The following is an 18,323-nucleotide window of genomic DNA, read 5'->3' on the forward strand; positions in this document are numbered from 1 at the left end:
AATATCAGATATAGAAGTATATGATTTCCATTTAGAAAAGTAACATTAACATATGAGATAATGGCCGACGATTTTAAAATAGTATATAATTATAATCTACAATTTATAATATATTATTTTAAACTGTGTGATAAATATCATGTTTACAGGAGAAGAGAGAATAGTGAGAGAGGGTAGTCAACATTTAATCAAGAAAGTGGGATTTGAACTGGACTGTAAAGAATTCTAGAATCTGAATGAGCATAGGAGCATGGTGATGGTGGGGGCACAGGGGCAAGGGGAGAAGGGAGGTACAAGCAGCATATCTTCATCTTCTAGTGTACCCATTTTCTTTAGATTTGCTAATAAAATATATTAGATTTAATCCAGGTTTTTGCTTTTCTTACTTAAAGACCAGTGTCCTTTGCATACATATTTCTGACTTATTGTGTACTACATGTTGCTGTCATAGTTTTAATTCAGTAGGTTTCAAGAATGACTTGCTGTCAGTACACCAGATCAGTTGTGTTAATTAGACTACCCTATTCAGTTGTAGTAAATTCAGGCTTTTTCCACTTTTAAGTTCTAACTTAAAGTATGTTACTGCTTTGAGACTTTAAATCACCTGTAAGTAGTGTTTAAAAAGTGAGTGCACTTTCCAAAACTTTTTAAAAGCTAATATTGTCACTTCTACGTTCTTTTTACCTGCTCCCCATATCCCTTGCCAGTGGCTTTTATTGGCTGTCTAAAGCAAAAATACAGACAGCTTTGTCACAGACTAAAAACTTCTCAATTATCAGAATAAAAAGGACCAGTAGAACATGCTAATTTTCTTAAAGGCCAGTTCCATCAGCCTTACCTATAATTCTCATTGGTTTATAGCAGTTTTTTTTTATTTATTTATTTTTGCGGTACGCGGGCCTCTCACTGTTGTGGCCTCTCCCGTTTCGGAGCGCAGGCTCAGCGGCCATGGCTCATGGGCCCAGCCGCTCCGCGGCATGTGGATCTTCCCAGACCGGGGCATGAACCCGTGTCCCCTGCATCGGGAGGCAGACTCGCAACCGCTGCGTCACCAGGGAAGCCCCTATAGCAGTTTTTTAAAGTACATAATACTTTATTATTTTTATTTCCCTTCTAAGTGGATTCATTTACATAAAGTCAAAATTTCTTTCCCTACCCTTAAAAGTGTGCTTCAAAGAAGCACAGATTCTTGTTCAGATTCTATTAACATATTTTATTTAGAAGGTTTTTGTCACTATTTGGCTTCTTTGGCTGTTTCAACCTTTATTTAGTCCTTTTCTACTGTATTTTCTTCTCATTCCTCTCTAAACCCTCTCCCGTCTTAAAAATGTCTTTTTACTCCCTCAACATTGTCTTTCTGGCTGTCTTATTAACCACTAGATAATGCTGATTAGTTACAGAGTTCGCATAAGATGGGGTGCAGCAATAACCAATCTCTGAAGAGAGGCTGTTAGCACTGAGTCATTCATTGGTCCTGGTGGAGCTCACTAACAGTCACACCTCGTCAGTCAAGTGACACTCATTTCTTAGCTCCCTAGGATATTCCTTCTGAGGGGCACAGACTTCTCACAGGTGCTTACAATCTATTCTCAAAACTTTAATGTGCTCTGTGAGTGCCAGGTTCATTTTGGGAGCAGTGAGAGATCATAGACTTTGTTTTTTATCCACAGTACCAAAATAGGTCACTCTGTCACCTGTTTTGATGGTTTCATCAAAAAGCAGTTTTTACAAATATTTACTTTAATGCTTAATATATTATTTTCCTGTGTGTCTTGTATCGATTATTGGTCATAGTAAACATTTCAAAATATGAGAGATTGAGAATCATCTTTTGAATTGGAAATGATCTTTTGCTATTATTGTTCAGGATTTTAATTCAACTCTTGTATAAAGCAATAGGTATATCTTTTAGGTCATGAAAAACACATGTATGTTTTTAAAAGATTTATAATTTCCTAATATTGATACTTCCCATAAAAAGTTCATTTTAGTAACTTCAACTGTCAAGAAATGGCAAAGGTAGAAAAATTGGCAGACATTATTAAGTCACTGCCTACCTAGAGCATTTTTGTATAACTTTAAAGGACAAGAGTTTCTTCAGCTGATTAACAACAGGTAATTTTTAGCCATTTGTAGATTTCTCTGGAGTTTTCTGGATAAGAATCAGTGTTCTTATCATTGATACTCCCTGGAGTGTCTGCTTGAGCAAAGCAGCTTTGTCAGTGTTAGTTGCAAGCACATATTAGTTTTTTAAACTAACACTTTTAAAAGCCATTACTGCTGGATTTTTAATGCTTTATTGTAAAGATTTTATTTGAGTATATGAAAACAAGAAAATCTTTATATCATCCATTTTTCTATGTTATTATCTCTATAAAGTTGCTCTGAATCTTATCTTCCAATCACTTGATTTTTCCAGGCCCCCAATTCTCACCAGTCCGTCTCCTTCAAAATCCATTCCAATTCCACAGCCTTTCCGACCAGATGAAGATCATCGAAATCAGTTTGGACAACGAGACCGGTCCTCATCAGCTCCAAATGTGCATATAAACACCATAGAACCTGTCAATATTGACGTAAGTATCCAGCAGTGCTCGAACTTAGAAAATTCAAGTGTGTTTCTTTATTTTTTCTGCTACATTTATAATATAGATCAGAAATAAGTGCCATCTTTCATTTATCACAGTTATTATAAGTGATAGACTTTTCATGAATTACAAATCAGAAAAGCCTTTTCATCTTCTCTGATGGCATAAAATATTTAACTGGCACCAAATTATAGAGTTATTCTTATTTTTTTCCTTATGACACCATCTCTGTAAAAGTCTTATCTTCATTTATTTAACAGATAATCCACTTGACCATTTTGGGGTAAAGAAAAAATAAGAATACACTTGCATATTTCCTAGTTAGATCAATTTGAAATCTTTACCTAAATATCTAAAAGTTTAACTTTGAGTTAAATAACCCTTAAGGATTAATCATTACTTTATGTACTTCTCATGCAAAGCTACCTTTTACCTTCTTTACTTTCTTGAGTATACCATTGGATTGCATCTCTGCACAAATCAATTATTTTAGTCTCCTTCTGGGGCTGGTCACTCTTGAATTTTTTTACTTTCCCGGTTTATCTTACACACTATAAGTTAATTATGTACATTAGTGTCACTTCTTCGATTTGACCTTAACTCCTGGACAGCAGAAACCATTCCTAATATAGTTTCCTAACATAGGAACTATTGGATATTAGTTGGCACCTAACATAAGAGGTCATCAAAAAATATTTGTATTAGTAAAAGGGTTAGAAGACAAAGCAGAGGTCTGTTTCCCATAATATAGACCAGGAATCAACAAACACTTAAAGGGTCACATAGTAAATATTTTAGGCTTGTGTGTCATGTGATCTCTAATGGTAGCTGTTGAACTCTGCCACTGTAGTGTGAAAACAGCCATAATACATTTTAAACAAATAGGTGAGGCTTTATTCCAGTAAAACTTGAGTAAAGCAGGTGGCCAGCCAATTGTATTTTGCCAGTCCCTGCTATGGACAAAATAGAAGGAAGAGATGAGAAAAAAGATGAGATACGCAGGATCAATCCAAAAGGACTGGTTCATTCAGCTATCAATACATCATCTCAGTAACTGAGTTACTGAAGAGAATAAAGAGCGCTTGCTGTCTGAGCTGTGGTGGGGTTGGGATCACTTCTCCCAGAATTTGTACTTTAGGATAAAAAATGTGGGTTATCCTCAGTCTCTGTCTGTAATAAGCAACAAAACAAAAAAGCCACCAAATTTGTTTGCCTTGGAAAGTAATTATATTTAAAAAGGAATTTGAAACTGTCTCCCCATGTAAGCAGGATACTGAAGTTACTGAGGGGTCATGTGTATGTTGGAGGACAGGGGTTGTTCTCATTATACCGACATTCCTTATGTGAGTGCTCATAAGGTTGAGTAAAGAAGCAAAAATTATCCTAACAGGAAAATAATCACTAATTAACAGAATCCCTTAATATCAGTCTCCACTCACATATCCCTCCCCATTTAATACCAGCTTGCATTCCAGCCCTTTTCCATCACTATCCAACATTTCAGTGAAAACATAAAGCACATTGATTGTGAATATGACAACAAAAAAAAGATTTTATGAAGACAGTGAAAAAGTCACTTGGTAGAACTGCTCACATCTTATAAAGTCATTGAGAAATAAGGGTACAGCAAAATTAAATTACTCCAGTTAACAGTAAAAGAGAGAAAGTCTATAAGGATGACAAGAGAATAGGCTTTTCAAGTGAAAATGATTTAAATATCATAGGATTGATGGAGGGCTTTGAGGGAATTGATGAAGTCCTTTAAATTTTTATAAAAATGATTATGATTGTGATGTAAAAGATGAATATGAAATTAAGAATTTCAATTTGTGCTGTCGTAAGTTTGATATTATTACCAATAAAAACTTGATTTTTTCTGTATTCTAAGGATTAGCATACTGTTGAAATTATAACTTAAAGTTTTGTTGAATGTAAAAGAAAATTTTTTATAAATCTTAATTTCATTTTTCAAGATACATTCCCAAGTCAGACTTTCTTCCTATATTTTACTATGAAATTTTTTCTCTATTTTTATTGGGTTCATTTAAAGTAGCCTTAATATCAATTTTTCTCAACTAATAAGTCTTCTTCTATCTGGCTAGACCTGAATACAAAGGAAAAAAAATAGGAGAGGGAAATATGGAAATAAGGAGATTGTGTGAAATAAGAAATCAAATCTTATTTTTACGTTAGATCTATTGTCAGTATGTTCAAAGTTGTTACCTTTGTATTTACTTTCAAAACTGACGTTCTTTTAGACTATTTCTCTTTATGTCTTAGTGTTATTAAGTTTCTCCTATTCTCTTAGGCTTGAACATTTGGGGTGTCATCTTTATATCTTGCTTTTTCATCTTCCCCTATAAGCAAATAGTCATAAGGTATCACCTTTCCTTTTGATATACGTCTCAAATTTGTTATTACTACCACCATTTGGGCCCATATTTCTTCACTTGAACTACTTATTACATTAATCTCCTAAATAGATTTCCTGCCATTGATTTCTCTCTGCCCATTTCCATTTTTATTGCTGTTATCAGAATAATTTTTTATAAGACCTCTATCATCATCTGTTCCTTTGTTCCAAAACTTTCATTTACTTCCCATTGAAAAATATAAACCTTTTAGCATTTCATTCACTTTCAGTCATTTCATTCAATTTCAGTCATTATTTGTCATTTATTATTCCAGTAAACCAGATTTAATATTTACTCTGGTATAGGCACTGTGTCAGAATAGGGAATTAAGATGAATTAGCACAGTTTTTGCGCTCAAGGAGGTCACAGTCTAATGGAAATGGATGAATCAGCCATATAAATAAATAAACACAAAATATACAGTGATAGTTTATAGAAGGGGATGATAAACCCTACCTGGTTAAATCTAGTAATGTTTAGCAGAGAAAGGACAACATTTAAGCCAGACTGTAGCAGATGAATAGGAAGGAGTTGGAGTTTATTCAGTGTACTTGGTGGGGGTTTTAAGAAGGAAGGGCATTTGTTAAGGAAATGGTATGTGCAGAAATATAGAAGTACCTTTATGTGGGTTGTAATGAATAGTTGGTATTGTAGGAGTTTAGGGTTCAGGAAAAGGGTGGGTAATGGTAGAGGATGAAACTAAGTAGGTAGAGTCCACACTGAAAGACATTATGTTATTATTCTGAGGTCACTATAGTAGTTGGTAATAGGGGGTCCAATAAACTGAGTGGGAAAGAAAGTGATCAGCTCTTTACTTTAGAAAGTTCTTTTGAATTAGTGAGAGATTTGATAGGCACGATTGTTAGGATGGATACTGTAAATGGCTACTGTTAATGCTTACTATGTGCTAGGTACTTTACATAAATTTTTTTATTCTTTCCTCACAAACACTTGTGAGTTAAGTAGTAGTATTTTCCTTATTTTACTGTTAAGAAAATTAGATTTAGAGATATCAAGAAACCCCAGATCACACAGGTGATAAATGATTGAAATGGGGTAAAACCTGACCTTTCTTTGTTATCTCAATCACTGTTCTATATAGTAGTAGAGGAGAGAAGTGAAAGAGATGAGAGGTAATAAAAGATAATGCCTAGGGACTTCCCTGGTGGCACAGTGGTTAAGAATCCGCCTGCCAATGCAGGGGACACGGGTTCGATCCCTGGTCTGGGAAGATCCTGCATGCCGCAGAGCAGCTAAGCCTGTGCACCACAACTGCAGAGCCTATGCTCTAGAGCCCACGAGTCACAACTGCTGAGCCCGCGTGCCACAACTTCTGAAGCCCACGCACCTAGAGCCCGTGCTCTGCAACAAGAGAAGCCACCGCAGTGAGAAGCCCATGCACTGCAACAAAGAGTAGCCCCCTCTCACCACAACTAGAGAAAGCCTGCACACAGCAAAGAAGACTCAACGCAGCCAAAAATAAATAAGAAATGGTAATTAAAAAAAAAAAGATAATGCCTAGAGTTGTCTGGCTTAGGTGGATAGATAGTATTTATTCTATCCATTAAGATAGGAAATGCCAAAGGAAGAAGAACAGGGTTTGTAGAAATGAAAACGTTAACTTTTATTTTGGACATCTTGACTTTAAGATGTCTGTGGAACTTTCCTTGTTTAGAAGTGCAGTAGCAGTTGAAATAAGGACCTTGAGTAGAGATACAGATTTAGAAATAATTAGCCTATTTTTGTCAGTTAAAGTCATGGATGTAAGTGATATTACTCAAAGACTATATGTAAACTGAAAAGAGGGTACATGCAACCCCAGTAAACATCAACATTTGAGATACAGAGACTGTCATTCTCTGTCTCCATTTTAGGCTTCTCTTCCTAACTTTAGCTTCAAATAAATAAGAGAAAGTAGTGTTGCAGAAGCTAAAGGGAGAAAAGGGAACTTCAGGAATGCTTAAGTAGTTGATGTCAGTTGCCATTGAGACTCAAATGAGATAAGGACTGGAAATGACTATTGAATTGGGCAATTACAATGTCATTTTTACTTCATTGAGAGCTGTTTTAGAGGACTGTTGGAGGATAGCAAAACCAGGTAAAGATGTGGGATTAAGTGCCAATTTTGAGAAGCTTGGCTATAAAGGAATGATGAAAGGGCCATAGATTGAAGCAGAGACTTGAGCATATTTGTATCTTCAGGGGAAGAAGCAAGTGAAGAGAGAGTTTAAAAATAACAAGAAAGAATAACTGAGGTAGTAAAATTTCTTGAACTTGGAAGTGATGTTCCTCAGAGGCTATGAGGAATTAAAGATGAGCATAACTAGCTCCGCAGCTCTTTACAGGCAGTATGACCATGGGCAGATGACTTAACCTTGAGGCCTATAGTGTCTACCCCTTGTGATTTGAAAATGCTTATTGTTCTTGGCACAAAATAAGAATTCAAAAATTATAGCTAATATTATTATACAAATGTTTGTAGATATAGAGGCAGAACAGAATGTTCTTTGATAGCTTCTGTTTTCTCTGTCATGCTAAAAAAGGGAAGAGATATAAGTAAGAAAGGAACCCCATAGGAGATTGGCAAAAAGTTTGAAATAGCCAGTATTGGAATACTAGAAGATCCTATTTAACCTAGGTCGCATAGATAAAGATTGTCAGGGAGCTTTAAGAACATATTTGAGATTGGAAAATATAAGTTTATGGTGGTTATTAGCAGTAGGTTGTCTAGAAGACTTTTTTTTTTTTTTTGCCACGCCTCTCAGCTTGCAGGATCTTAGTTCCCCGACCAGGGATTGAACCCGGACTACGGCAGTGAAAGCGCAGAGTCCTAACCACTGGACCACCAGGGAAGTCCTCCTCTGCTTTTCTTTTCTGCATTCCTGTCTGCCCCTCAAACCCCAACACATAGATCATCTTCTTCAAATGCTTCACCAATGGCCAAGTTCTATAGTTATTTATTTATCCTTTGAACTTACGTAGCATGAAGAATCTTTTCACCCATGCTATTTATTTGGCAATTAACTAAGCAACTTTGGCACCTTTTTTATTGTTTTCTTTAGCCCTTATTCTTATATCATATAATTTCTATGTGTGTATATCTTTCTTACACTTACATTATAAGCTCTCAAGAACACAAAGTTAGTGAGACCACCATGATTTTTTATATTTATTGATAGTCACACAACCCCTAACATTAGCATCTTATTTGGAGATATGAGTATTTGTTGATTATTCTGTAGAAAATGTTAAATGCTTTATATAATACATTGAACATGACAGAAATACATCTGTAAAGAATGTGCTCTTTGTTTTAGCCTATAAACGAAAAGCTGCCTATTTGCAAAGAGACTTTGAACTTATTTAGAGACCTCATATTTAAGTTATACTGGGTAGATTAAGTTCTGTCTGTCAGGGTCCAAATTGCATTGCATTGCCAGTAGGCTCTTCCCCCACTGCCCTGCCCCACGTTGTGTGTTGTAAAAAGCTGTATTTTAATAATAAAGACAAATTTTTTTCCCCTTCTAGTGTGTCCTTACACATTTATATTTTTATAATTGTATCAGTGTACATTTAATTTTGTATTCTTTTTTATTGTAAACATGTTTTATGAGTCAAGCTTCATAATTGTTTTTTTAGTAGCTACATAATACTTACTAAATTGATACACTATAGTTAACCAATATGTCAATATGCCTAAAATAGGGAAATAATTTCTGGTTTTTTAGTATAATGGATAATGTTGCACTAAACATCTTTGTGCATATCATTTTTTTCTTCTGAATTATTTCCTTAGGAAAAATTCCCAGAAGTGGAATTACAGGATCAAAGGGTATGAACATTTTATGGCTCTTAATATGTGCCAGTAGAATTTTTTTTAAGAATTAATGCAGCCATTGGTTTTGAATGGCCTGAAATGGATTTCAACATTTCATCAGGACTAATAATCTCTTCAATCTAGGGTTAGGTTGGCGAGTGCTTCAAATTTTTTATTTTATCATGTTCACTAGCTAATTCCATATTCTTTCTGTTTTGTGAAGTAATTTATAAGGCAGGTATTATTTTGAATTAACCTTTCTGTGAATGCTTAGTGGAAAATAAAAATTTATTACTTTCTTACCATATGCTTTGATTAAATATACATTATTTATTTGTAGGACTTGATTAGAGACCAAGGGTTTCGTAGTGATGGAGGTAAGTGGTGATTTCAATTTAAAAAAAAAAATCAGGGAAAAATGCAATTGCTTTGCTGCTTGTCTCCTTTATATTTGCTTCTTTCATGAAACACAGACACAGAGAAAAATGTGCAGAGAAAAACCAAAAATTGTTTGCTTTTCAGTAGTATTTATCATTTATCTCTAATAAAATTTTAACTAATTTATAGCCAGAGAAAAAGAGAGGACATAAAAGGGAGTCTTAAATGTACTATCTACAGTTTTTTAGATGTTGTTATCGAGGAGAGATCCTTAATTATTTTACCCACTTTATTCCTTACCACCTCTACTAATACTTAAAGATTGAGCTTACAACCAGTTAAAACTTGACTCCCCTACATCATTCTTGGGGAGAATCCCTGGGGTTGCCTGCTACAACTTGCCAGTTTGTTAGACATTGTCAGCCACTTCCCTTCAGCTTTCTAGAAGGCTTTGGAATATATACTTTATAGCATGGACCCCTAATAGAAAAGCCTAGTTCTCCTTTTACTAGTCCAGTAAATAAAATAAGCAAATGAGAAACTGAATTGAGATTTCTTACAGAATTTTCATCAGATGTTCACTCTAGCACACAGTGAAAATTGGGAGCATAGCAAAACATTACTTTAGAAAATACTTTTTAAATAAGATTTTACCACCATAAGATTTTTCTAAGAGATGGTGTTTGAAACTGTCTTGACGTTTTCTTCCAGGTGGTCCTTTATGCTTACCTCTTCAGCTGTCTTCTATTTAATAAGGAAGCCCTACAATACCTGCATATCTTGTTTAGAGTTGGTCTCTTCACTGTGACCTGCTTTATATTCAAAATATCTAAGCCCAGACTCAAAGATACTTTATGTTGAATAAACATTGAGTAAACCATCTTTTGTTGTAATATTTATATATACCTGTGGACCTACCAAAATAATAAGCCTGCATTATGTACTCTGGACTTAGTATTTACTATAGCACATAGTTATAAAAGTTTTTTTTTTTCCTGTTTGTTGTTCCATGAACCCACCAATTAATGTTGCTGCCAGTATGACTTTCATATGTCTTAATAGCTGTGGCTTTTGATAATTTTGCCCAATACATCCAGCATTTAAATGTTGCCATCATGTTAGCATCACAGAGTTAACTTAGTCATAAAAATTGCCTGCTTAGTACCAAAAATCAAATGTCATTTCTTATCCTTTTTGTGAATCACTTTATAAAGAATCATTGGAATTTTATGAAAATAAGCAGATTTTTTAGACATCCAGAATTATTTTGTGAAGCAGGCTTCAACTCATTTATTCCCCGTGACTTCTTTCATTTCTTCTGTGTGTCTGTCTTCCTGTGTTTGCCTGCCCCTCTCTTTTTCTTCTAACAGCCCCTTTGAACCAGCTGATGCGCTGTCTTCGGAAATACCAATCCCGGACTCCCAGTCCCCTCCTACATTCTGTCCCCAGTGAAATAGTGTTTGATTTTGAGCCTGGCCCAGTGTTCAGAGGTAGTTGGGCTCTTCTTTCTTGTTTTCACCCAAAGCAAACTAAATATAAACAACAGATACTGTTTGTGCCTCACCCTCACAGTGTGTGTTTGTAAGTGTGAGAGTTTTCAGTACTAAATTTCTGCTTGGCCTGGCTGGAATGCTCTGAATGTGCTTCTCACACATACTCACTACCACAAGCTTTCTGTATGCTGTCTGTCATAAATTTTTAAAAGCAAGAAAATTCTGAGTTGAGATTTCCATCTTGTTTTTTGTTATATTACTTACTTTTTGGTCTTGATTATTTCTTAAACTTGGTGGGTGACAGTAAATAATGTGGGGAGGGGCTTCTTCAAGTTGAATTTATTTTACTTTAATCCATTTAGGTGATAACCTTGATGGCTGCTAATAATGGTTATCAATTTTTTTGGTTTTTAAAAAAAGTGGAAATCCCTATTATGAGTTCTTACTAGACTTTTTGCTTTATTCTTCTGTAATATGTGTCCTTTTTTTTAAAACGTAGGACATGTATATTTTATATCAAAGGTAGGGAACCTTGTTATAACCTTGTTATATTCACTAAGAAAGAAGATCTGTAATATATTTGGGGTATTTTAGCTACTTCAGAAAATTAGGATTTATACTTTCAGTTATGCCCTCATGTGAGGAAAAAGTTAGCAGTATAATTTCACTCATCCATTTTATCTTTTCCATCCTTTAATTACTGGTTAAACTGATTTTTAAAAATTTAAGTCAAAATTTAGATGGGTATCTTGCTGTAAATATTTTCAATGAATTATATTTACTGGCTTTTCCTAGTTAGTGTCTTTTAACTTATTCTGAATGTAATGGTGGCATTTCAGATTTTTGCTCTCTCAGCCCAACTTTCTCAGAAAATCCATGGAATGGGCTGGAAGTTATAGAGTACTGAGTAGTGTAATTAAAGTAAGTGATACAATACAGCACCGAGTAGATCAGAATTGTGAAGCCTGGGTAAGCAGTTAAGGCTTTATGATGTTGAAAATTATCAGTGGAAGGCAGAATATGGATTGTGCTCTAATTAATAGACATTCCAGATACCATTTTCTTTTAGAAAATTGCATGTGAGGTCATGGAAATTCCACATGATGACATATGTGGTGTAGTAATGAGAAAAGTTCTACACAGTTTTAACATTTAAATGTTGCCATTAGTATTCTGATCCTTGTTCTTTGAAAGATAGTGACTTTTTAACTAGAGAATAGTTATCTACTTTTTTAAAAAATTGAAGTCTTTTTGTTCTGTATGTGCAAACATTACCTAGCATCTCAGTCCTACTTAGCTATACTCATGCCCCACTAGGAGTCATTGCTCTGAACCCCTCTGAACCAGGTGCTTTCTGTACATGAATTGAGATTTTTGCTCAATCAGCATTTGGAAAAATGTCCATCACAAAGGTATGCAACCCTGCCAACTGAGTCCATTTTCAAAGAGTGTATTTGTACCCCTTGGACTCATTTGGCTGATAAAATTTTTCCATTTGTAGTAACTTGGCTGAGAGGCCACAGCACTAACCTTGGCCTCATTTTATAGGCAGAGGTTTTTCAGAAAGTCTTGAGAAACCTGCTTGGCTTTGTTTGCATTAACTTTGTTATGCAGGTAAAATTTCATCTTTGTTTAGCAAAATAAGCCTCCAGGAACCAATGAAAGTGACCAGTATCTCTCACTCTTAAATAGTATAGTATGTAGTATAGGATTTTTAAAAATTTCAGTGGCTAATATGAAAGAGCCAAGTAATGTCAACATTATGGCCGTTATCAGAATATGTTTCCATTTGGGGAATTTCTATCTTTTTTTTAATTGATAGGCTGTTAAGGTAACATAATTAAAAGTTTATTTTTTTTATTCGCTTTTAAGTTGATTTTGCTTCTTGTTTTTTGATCAAAGAAAAAACTTGGGAGTATTTTTTAGTGTTTATCTCTTATTTTAAAAAGATGATTTTTCTCCTAGACTCTGCACCAATAAACAAAGTATATATCTGTAATCAGACGTTTTAAAGGTCATTAAATTGACCAGAAAGCTAAAAGTATAAAGCTGAAAGAAATTATAGTTTTTTAATTTAAAGCTAGTCACCAAACGAGGCTCCTTTTTTGCCTGTCCTTTCCAAATGGTATTAGAACATATACTGAATTTTTAAAATAAGTCTAAATCTCCCTCTACCCTCTGCCCCCAATAAGCTAATATACTTGATCCTCATTTAATAGATATATTTTTCCTTTCACTAACTTAGGATCAACCACAGGTTTATCTGCCACGCCCCCTGCCTCATTACCTGGCTCACTCACTAATGTGAAAGCATTACAGAAATCTCCAGGACCTCAGCGAGAAAGGAAGTCATCTTCATCCTCAGAAGACAGGAATCGAATGGTGAGAGTATATGATATCTTTTTTCCTCTAAGTTCTGTCTTCTTAGAAGTCATAGCCAAATGTAATGTCACCTTTTAGATATATGATATCTAGTGGCATATATGTCCATATTTGACACAGAATTCCCATAATCAAATAAATTTAAGAGCTGATAGTTTTTTGCTTAAAAACAAAACACAACACTCATTTTTGCTCTCACCTGTAATATAATTGAGTAAAAGGCAGTTTTGGAAGAGCAAGAATAGTGTTGTTTCTAAACTATGGAAAGAGAGTAAGCTAGTATTTTAGGAGGCATGATTAGGCATGTATGTTCCAAAGAATTGGTCTGAAATACAAATATCTACCAAAGGACATTCTTCCCTAATGAAAAATTAGCTATCTGCTGTAAATTAAATCTATATTAAAAACTAATCATTTTAGCAATAGTATATGTTGGATATGTGGGTCCTTTATCATCCCAAAGTGATTGTATATGTTGATAATTTTTTTTAAGAGAGAGATTGGGTCAGATAAGATATATGAGGAAATTTAGCACTGGCAGGGAGAAAGTAATTAGATTATCAGCAGCCATAGTATGTTAACTTTTTGGCCTTTGGAGCCAAAACTAGTCACAAATGTATAGCACTTATCTTGCTCCTAGTAGTCTTCCAAATGATAAAAAAGCTGCTTTATTTTATTGATTTTAATAATAAAATTTAATAATAGTAACATTTCTGCTCATACCCAATAAATAATTTTTATTTTTTAATAAACTGTTTCCACCCTAATACTGACTTAGGTCTTAAACTTAAGTTCTATATTGTAAGAATCATCCTTCTATTATTCCTCTAGAGTGTGGGGTTTTTTCCGAAGTTCTTGCTCTCTTCCTAACTTACGTCCCTTTCAGGAATAGGGAAATGTACTTAGTGTGAAGCATAAGATGTTCCTTTTTTGTTTGCCTTGGCTTGACTTTTGCACTATTTTTATCAAGAAAACACTTGGTAGACGGGATTCAAGTGACGATTGGGAGATTCCTGATGGGCAGATCACAGTGGGACAAAGAATTGGATCCGGGTCATTTGGGACAGTCTACAAGGGAAAGTGGCATGGTATGTATGTAATACGGTGACCTTGTCACAAATTATAATAATAGAATATAATAACTTTTGTAAAAATATATCAAAGGGAGTATTCACTGTTTGCATCATTAAGCTAATTTTGATCAGATGCAAGAGTCCTCCAAAGGTTTATAACAGAAATTATGGGAAATAAAAACTGGATTCACAGCAGCCAGAAGTTTAATCATTATACTACAGTAATAATTTTTAAAGATGATCCTCCAGATGAGCTAGTCCCCAAGATTTTTTATTTTTATAAGTCTTTCTGCTGGTAATTTTATTTGTATTATAAACCACAAGTAAACTTATAAAAAGAGTGCTTACCAAAGGAAAGAGTGGGCAGTAAACATACAAAAAATGTTTAGTCTCACTAGTTGTGAAAGAACTACAAATTCAAAAAATAGAAATCATTATTGCCTCTCGAGTGACTTATATTTCTTTGAAAAGACAATCAAATGGACAAAGGTTTTTTTTTAAATTGATTATATTTAGAGTTGTGATTGTAATGCTGCTGGTGGAAACATAAATTGCTATGAATTTTCTGGAGGGCAGTTTGGCAATATGTATATAGAGCCAACAATTCCATTTGTAGAACAGGAACAAACAGATGTGTGTGCAAGTATATTCATTAGAGATTTGATATTAATGAAAAATGGAAATAACTTAAGTGCTCATTAACAGAGGAAGGAATAAATAAATTGATAACCTCCATATATGATTATATAGAAATTAAAATGGTATGGTAGATGTCTATTTTACGGAAAAGTGTATGTAGTATATTTTAAAAGCAGCACATATAATATCCCATATTATGATGCTACATATAAATATATATAACATAATTTTTTAAATGACTGTCAGTATTTTAGTATATATCTTTTTAGGTTGCCTTTTTCATATATATTTATAAATATTTATGCTGCATACATATAAAAGCCTAGTAGGGTATACATCAATAGGTTAACAATGGTCATTTCAGAGTGACATGATTATGGGAAATTTTAATTTTATTCCTTTTGCTTTCAAAATGTTTAATTTTTTAATTTTAAGTTTGATTTTTTTTTTTTTACTATAAGCACTTTATTTGATAATCAGGAAAAATCAGTAAGTTAGTTTAATTATATTGAAATATACATGCAAAAAAGTACACATAAGTGTACAAGTAGCTAAAATTTCACAAAGTCAACACACTGTTCAATAAACAAAACATTACCAGCACTCTAGAAGTCCTCCTTATGCCCTCTGCCCCCAAGGGTAACCACTGTCCTGACCTAAACAGAAATAATACAGGATGTACTCCTTTGTATCTGGTCCTTTTTACTCAATATTGTTTATAAGATTCATCTATATTATTGTATGTAGTTGTAGGTTATTCATTCTCTATATAGTGTTCATTGTGTGACTGTAGCATGACTATCTACTGTGTGATGAGCATTTGAATAGTTTCCAGTTTGGGGCAATTATGGATGCTGCTTCTATGAGTATTCTTAGTACCTGTCGTTTGGTGAACATGTGTCCAAGTTAGTTGGTATATACCTAGGAAAGAATTGTGGGGCCCGTAGTAGGTACTGCCAACAGTGTTTCAAGTGGTTGTACCAATTTATACACCCTTTGGCAACGTGTAAGAATTGTACCTGTTTCACATGCAGTTTTGTGTTTTTTTAATAATTTTCCTAAGTAAAAAGCAACAAGTGATCCATGGATTTGAAAAGATGTTAAATACTCTGATAAAGAAGTCTGCAGTTTTCTATTTTAGCCAAGTTGCATTGGGCCTGTCTATTGCAGTTTTAACATTCAGTTAGTGAATGCGTCTAATTTAGTTTTGTTAAATAACTAGGAAAATATCATGGGTGTTTAATTGGTTAAACTAAATTTCCAGGGGAAAAATGAGATTGGCTGGTTTTTTTTGGATTGGTATTTTGAAATACTAGTATAGGAATATTATTGTTAGTTTAGTTTTTATCCTTAGAAAATTAATGCAGTTTAGGAAGTTAAGGTATAATTTATTTGCAGTTTTATAATGGTAAAGTTTTAAGGCTGTGGTAATTAGTAAAAATACCCTAGTTTTTTTATATTTTTAAATTTTAAAAATTGGAATGACATTTGGAATGGCAATTACCTTTTAGGTGATGTGGCAGTGAAAATGTTGAATGTGACAGCACCCACACCTCAGCAGTTACAGGCCTTCAAAAATGAAGTAGGAGTACTCAGGTGAGCTTGTGTGAATCACGTTTTCCAGAGAAGTTATCTTGATCAACTTGTGTTTTCCAGTGGCAGCCACTGTTAGCTTTACAGACTTACTTAAAATGAATAAAACAAAGTTTGTCTGAGTATATTTTGTCTTTAACTGTATTCTTTTAAGTAGTATGCAATATTACATAGTACAGCTGATAGAAATATTAATCCTAGAGTGAATTAATGGAAATACAGTGTTCTGATCACGAGAAGTAATACTTCCACTTATGGAGACAATGCTCTCAAAATTCTAAGCTTATCAGAACACATTTAGAGATTGTATCAAGCCCTGGAACTTGAGGAAAATTAACAAACTAGAACATGTCCAGGCAAGGACAACTTAGGTGGGAAGGATTCTGGAACTGTAACTTAGGGAGAAAATAGTCAACAGAACTGAGAATATTTGGGTCCATAGAAGGCTGTTATGTTCAAGAGGATATAAACTTACTTGTTTCATTGCAGAGAGCAGAACAGGGAATCCAGTGGCAGAAGTTGTAGGAAAATGATTTTTTCTCAACCTAAAATTTTACTAATACTAGAACCATTTTAAAAGAAAAAAAAGAGGGGACTTTCCTGGTGGTCCAGTGGTTAGGACTGCGAACTTCCACTGCAGGGGGCACAGGTTCAGTCCCTGCTTGAGGAACTAAGATCCCACATGCCGCTCAGTACAGCCAAAAAAATTTTAAAAAGAAAGAAAGAAAAAGAGTAGTGGGAACAGGCTACAGTCTCAGTGATAAACTTCCCATAATTGAAGGTATTTAAGGAATCTCTAGTTGCCTATCTATGAGGTATAGTAAAAAAGATGTTTATGAAAAGGGTAGGATGTTAGACTAGACAATTCCTAAAGTCTCATCTAAATTTATCCTTCTGTTGGCTTTTTTAAAAATACCTTTTTCTGACAACATCTTATTAATAAGTAGACTGCTTCGGCCCTCTTTTTTAACATTTGCTAAAGTTTATCAACATTTACTATTTACTGTCACATTTCTTTTACAGGAAAACTCGACATGTGAATATCCTACTCTTCATGGGTTATTCAACAAAGCCACAACTGGCTATTGTTACCCAGTGGTGTGAGGGCTCCAGCCTATATCATCATCTCCACATCATTGAGACCAAATTCGAGATGATCAAACTTATAGATATTGCACGGCAGACTGCACAGGGCATGGAGTAAGTTCCATTCTGTTAAATCTCTTGTAAGTTACTTTTGAAGACCATTGAGGATATTTTAAAGTTTTTAGCTATTATTTTTTGACTTACATTTTCAGTTACTGTCCAGCAACATGTAGACACTTTTAACTAATGGTTAGCAATATGATATTTGAAATAAAATAGTCTCTGTCTAGTATAGTCTTCAAAACATATATCAAATATTTGATAATAAATATATGGCTACAAATTTATGTTTAGCATGCTGTAATTTAGCTAAGCAATAAGGGTTCAAAAGACAAAAATAGGCCAAAAAAAAAAAAACCCACTAAAAAGTCATTAACAGTTATTGAAGTATATAAAATGATTGTTAGTTATCCTTTCAAATTTTTTCCACGTACCCATATTTTCTATTGCAAAATGATCATCTATGTGAAATAAAGTAAAAGTAAAATAAAATGAAAGTCCGCATTTTGATCCTTTTTGAGTATATCAAGTTGACTTGTTCATACCCATTGAATTTTGCTGTGTAATTTAAAGATAAAAAGTTACTCTAGGGGGCTTCCCTGGTGGCGCAGTGGTTGAGAGCCCGCCTACCGATGCAGGGGACACGGGTTCGTGCCCCGGTCCAGGAGGATCCCACATGCCGCGGAGCGGCTGGGCCCGTGAGCCATGGCCGCTGGGCCTGCGCATCTGGAGCCTGTGCTTCGCAGCGGGAGGGGCCGCAACAGTGAGAGGCCCGCGTACCGCAAAAAAAAAAAGGAGAA

The 18,323-nt window shown here is 34.4% G+C and overlaps 1 protein-coding gene across 3 annotated transcripts in view; it reads left to right on the plus strand.

Moving 5' to 3' along the window:
• The window catches only part of BRAF (B-Raf proto-oncogene, serine/threonine kinase), a 75,256-nt gene that overhangs the window by 12,647 nt on the left and 44,286 nt on the right, over nt 1-18,323 (plus strand). For all 3 annotated transcript variants that reach the window (XM_024742491.1, XM_024742492.1, XM_024742490.1), the window contains 6 exons: nt 2,420-2,576; nt 9,160-9,196; nt 12,936-13,072; nt 14,043-14,160; nt 16,296-16,380; nt 17,401-17,577. In XM_024742491.1, coding sequence (XP_024598259.1) covers nt 2,420-2,576; nt 9,160-9,196; nt 12,936-13,072; nt 14,043-14,160; nt 16,296-16,380; nt 17,401-17,577 — 711 coding nt within the window. The remainder of the gene's footprint in view (nt 1-2,419; nt 2,577-9,159; nt 9,197-12,935; nt 13,073-14,042; nt 14,161-16,295; nt 16,381-17,400; nt 17,578-18,323) is intronic.

The sequence above is a fragment of the Neophocaena asiaeorientalis genome, unplaced genomic scaffold, assembly GCF_003031525.2.
Source record: "Neophocaena asiaeorientalis asiaeorientalis breed wild unplaced genomic scaffold, Neophocaena_asiaeorientalis_V1.1 scaffold598, whole genome shotgun sequence".
NCBI classification, from domain to species: domain Eukaryota; kingdom Metazoa; phylum Chordata; class Mammalia; order Artiodactyla; family Phocoenidae; genus Neophocaena; species Neophocaena asiaeorientalis.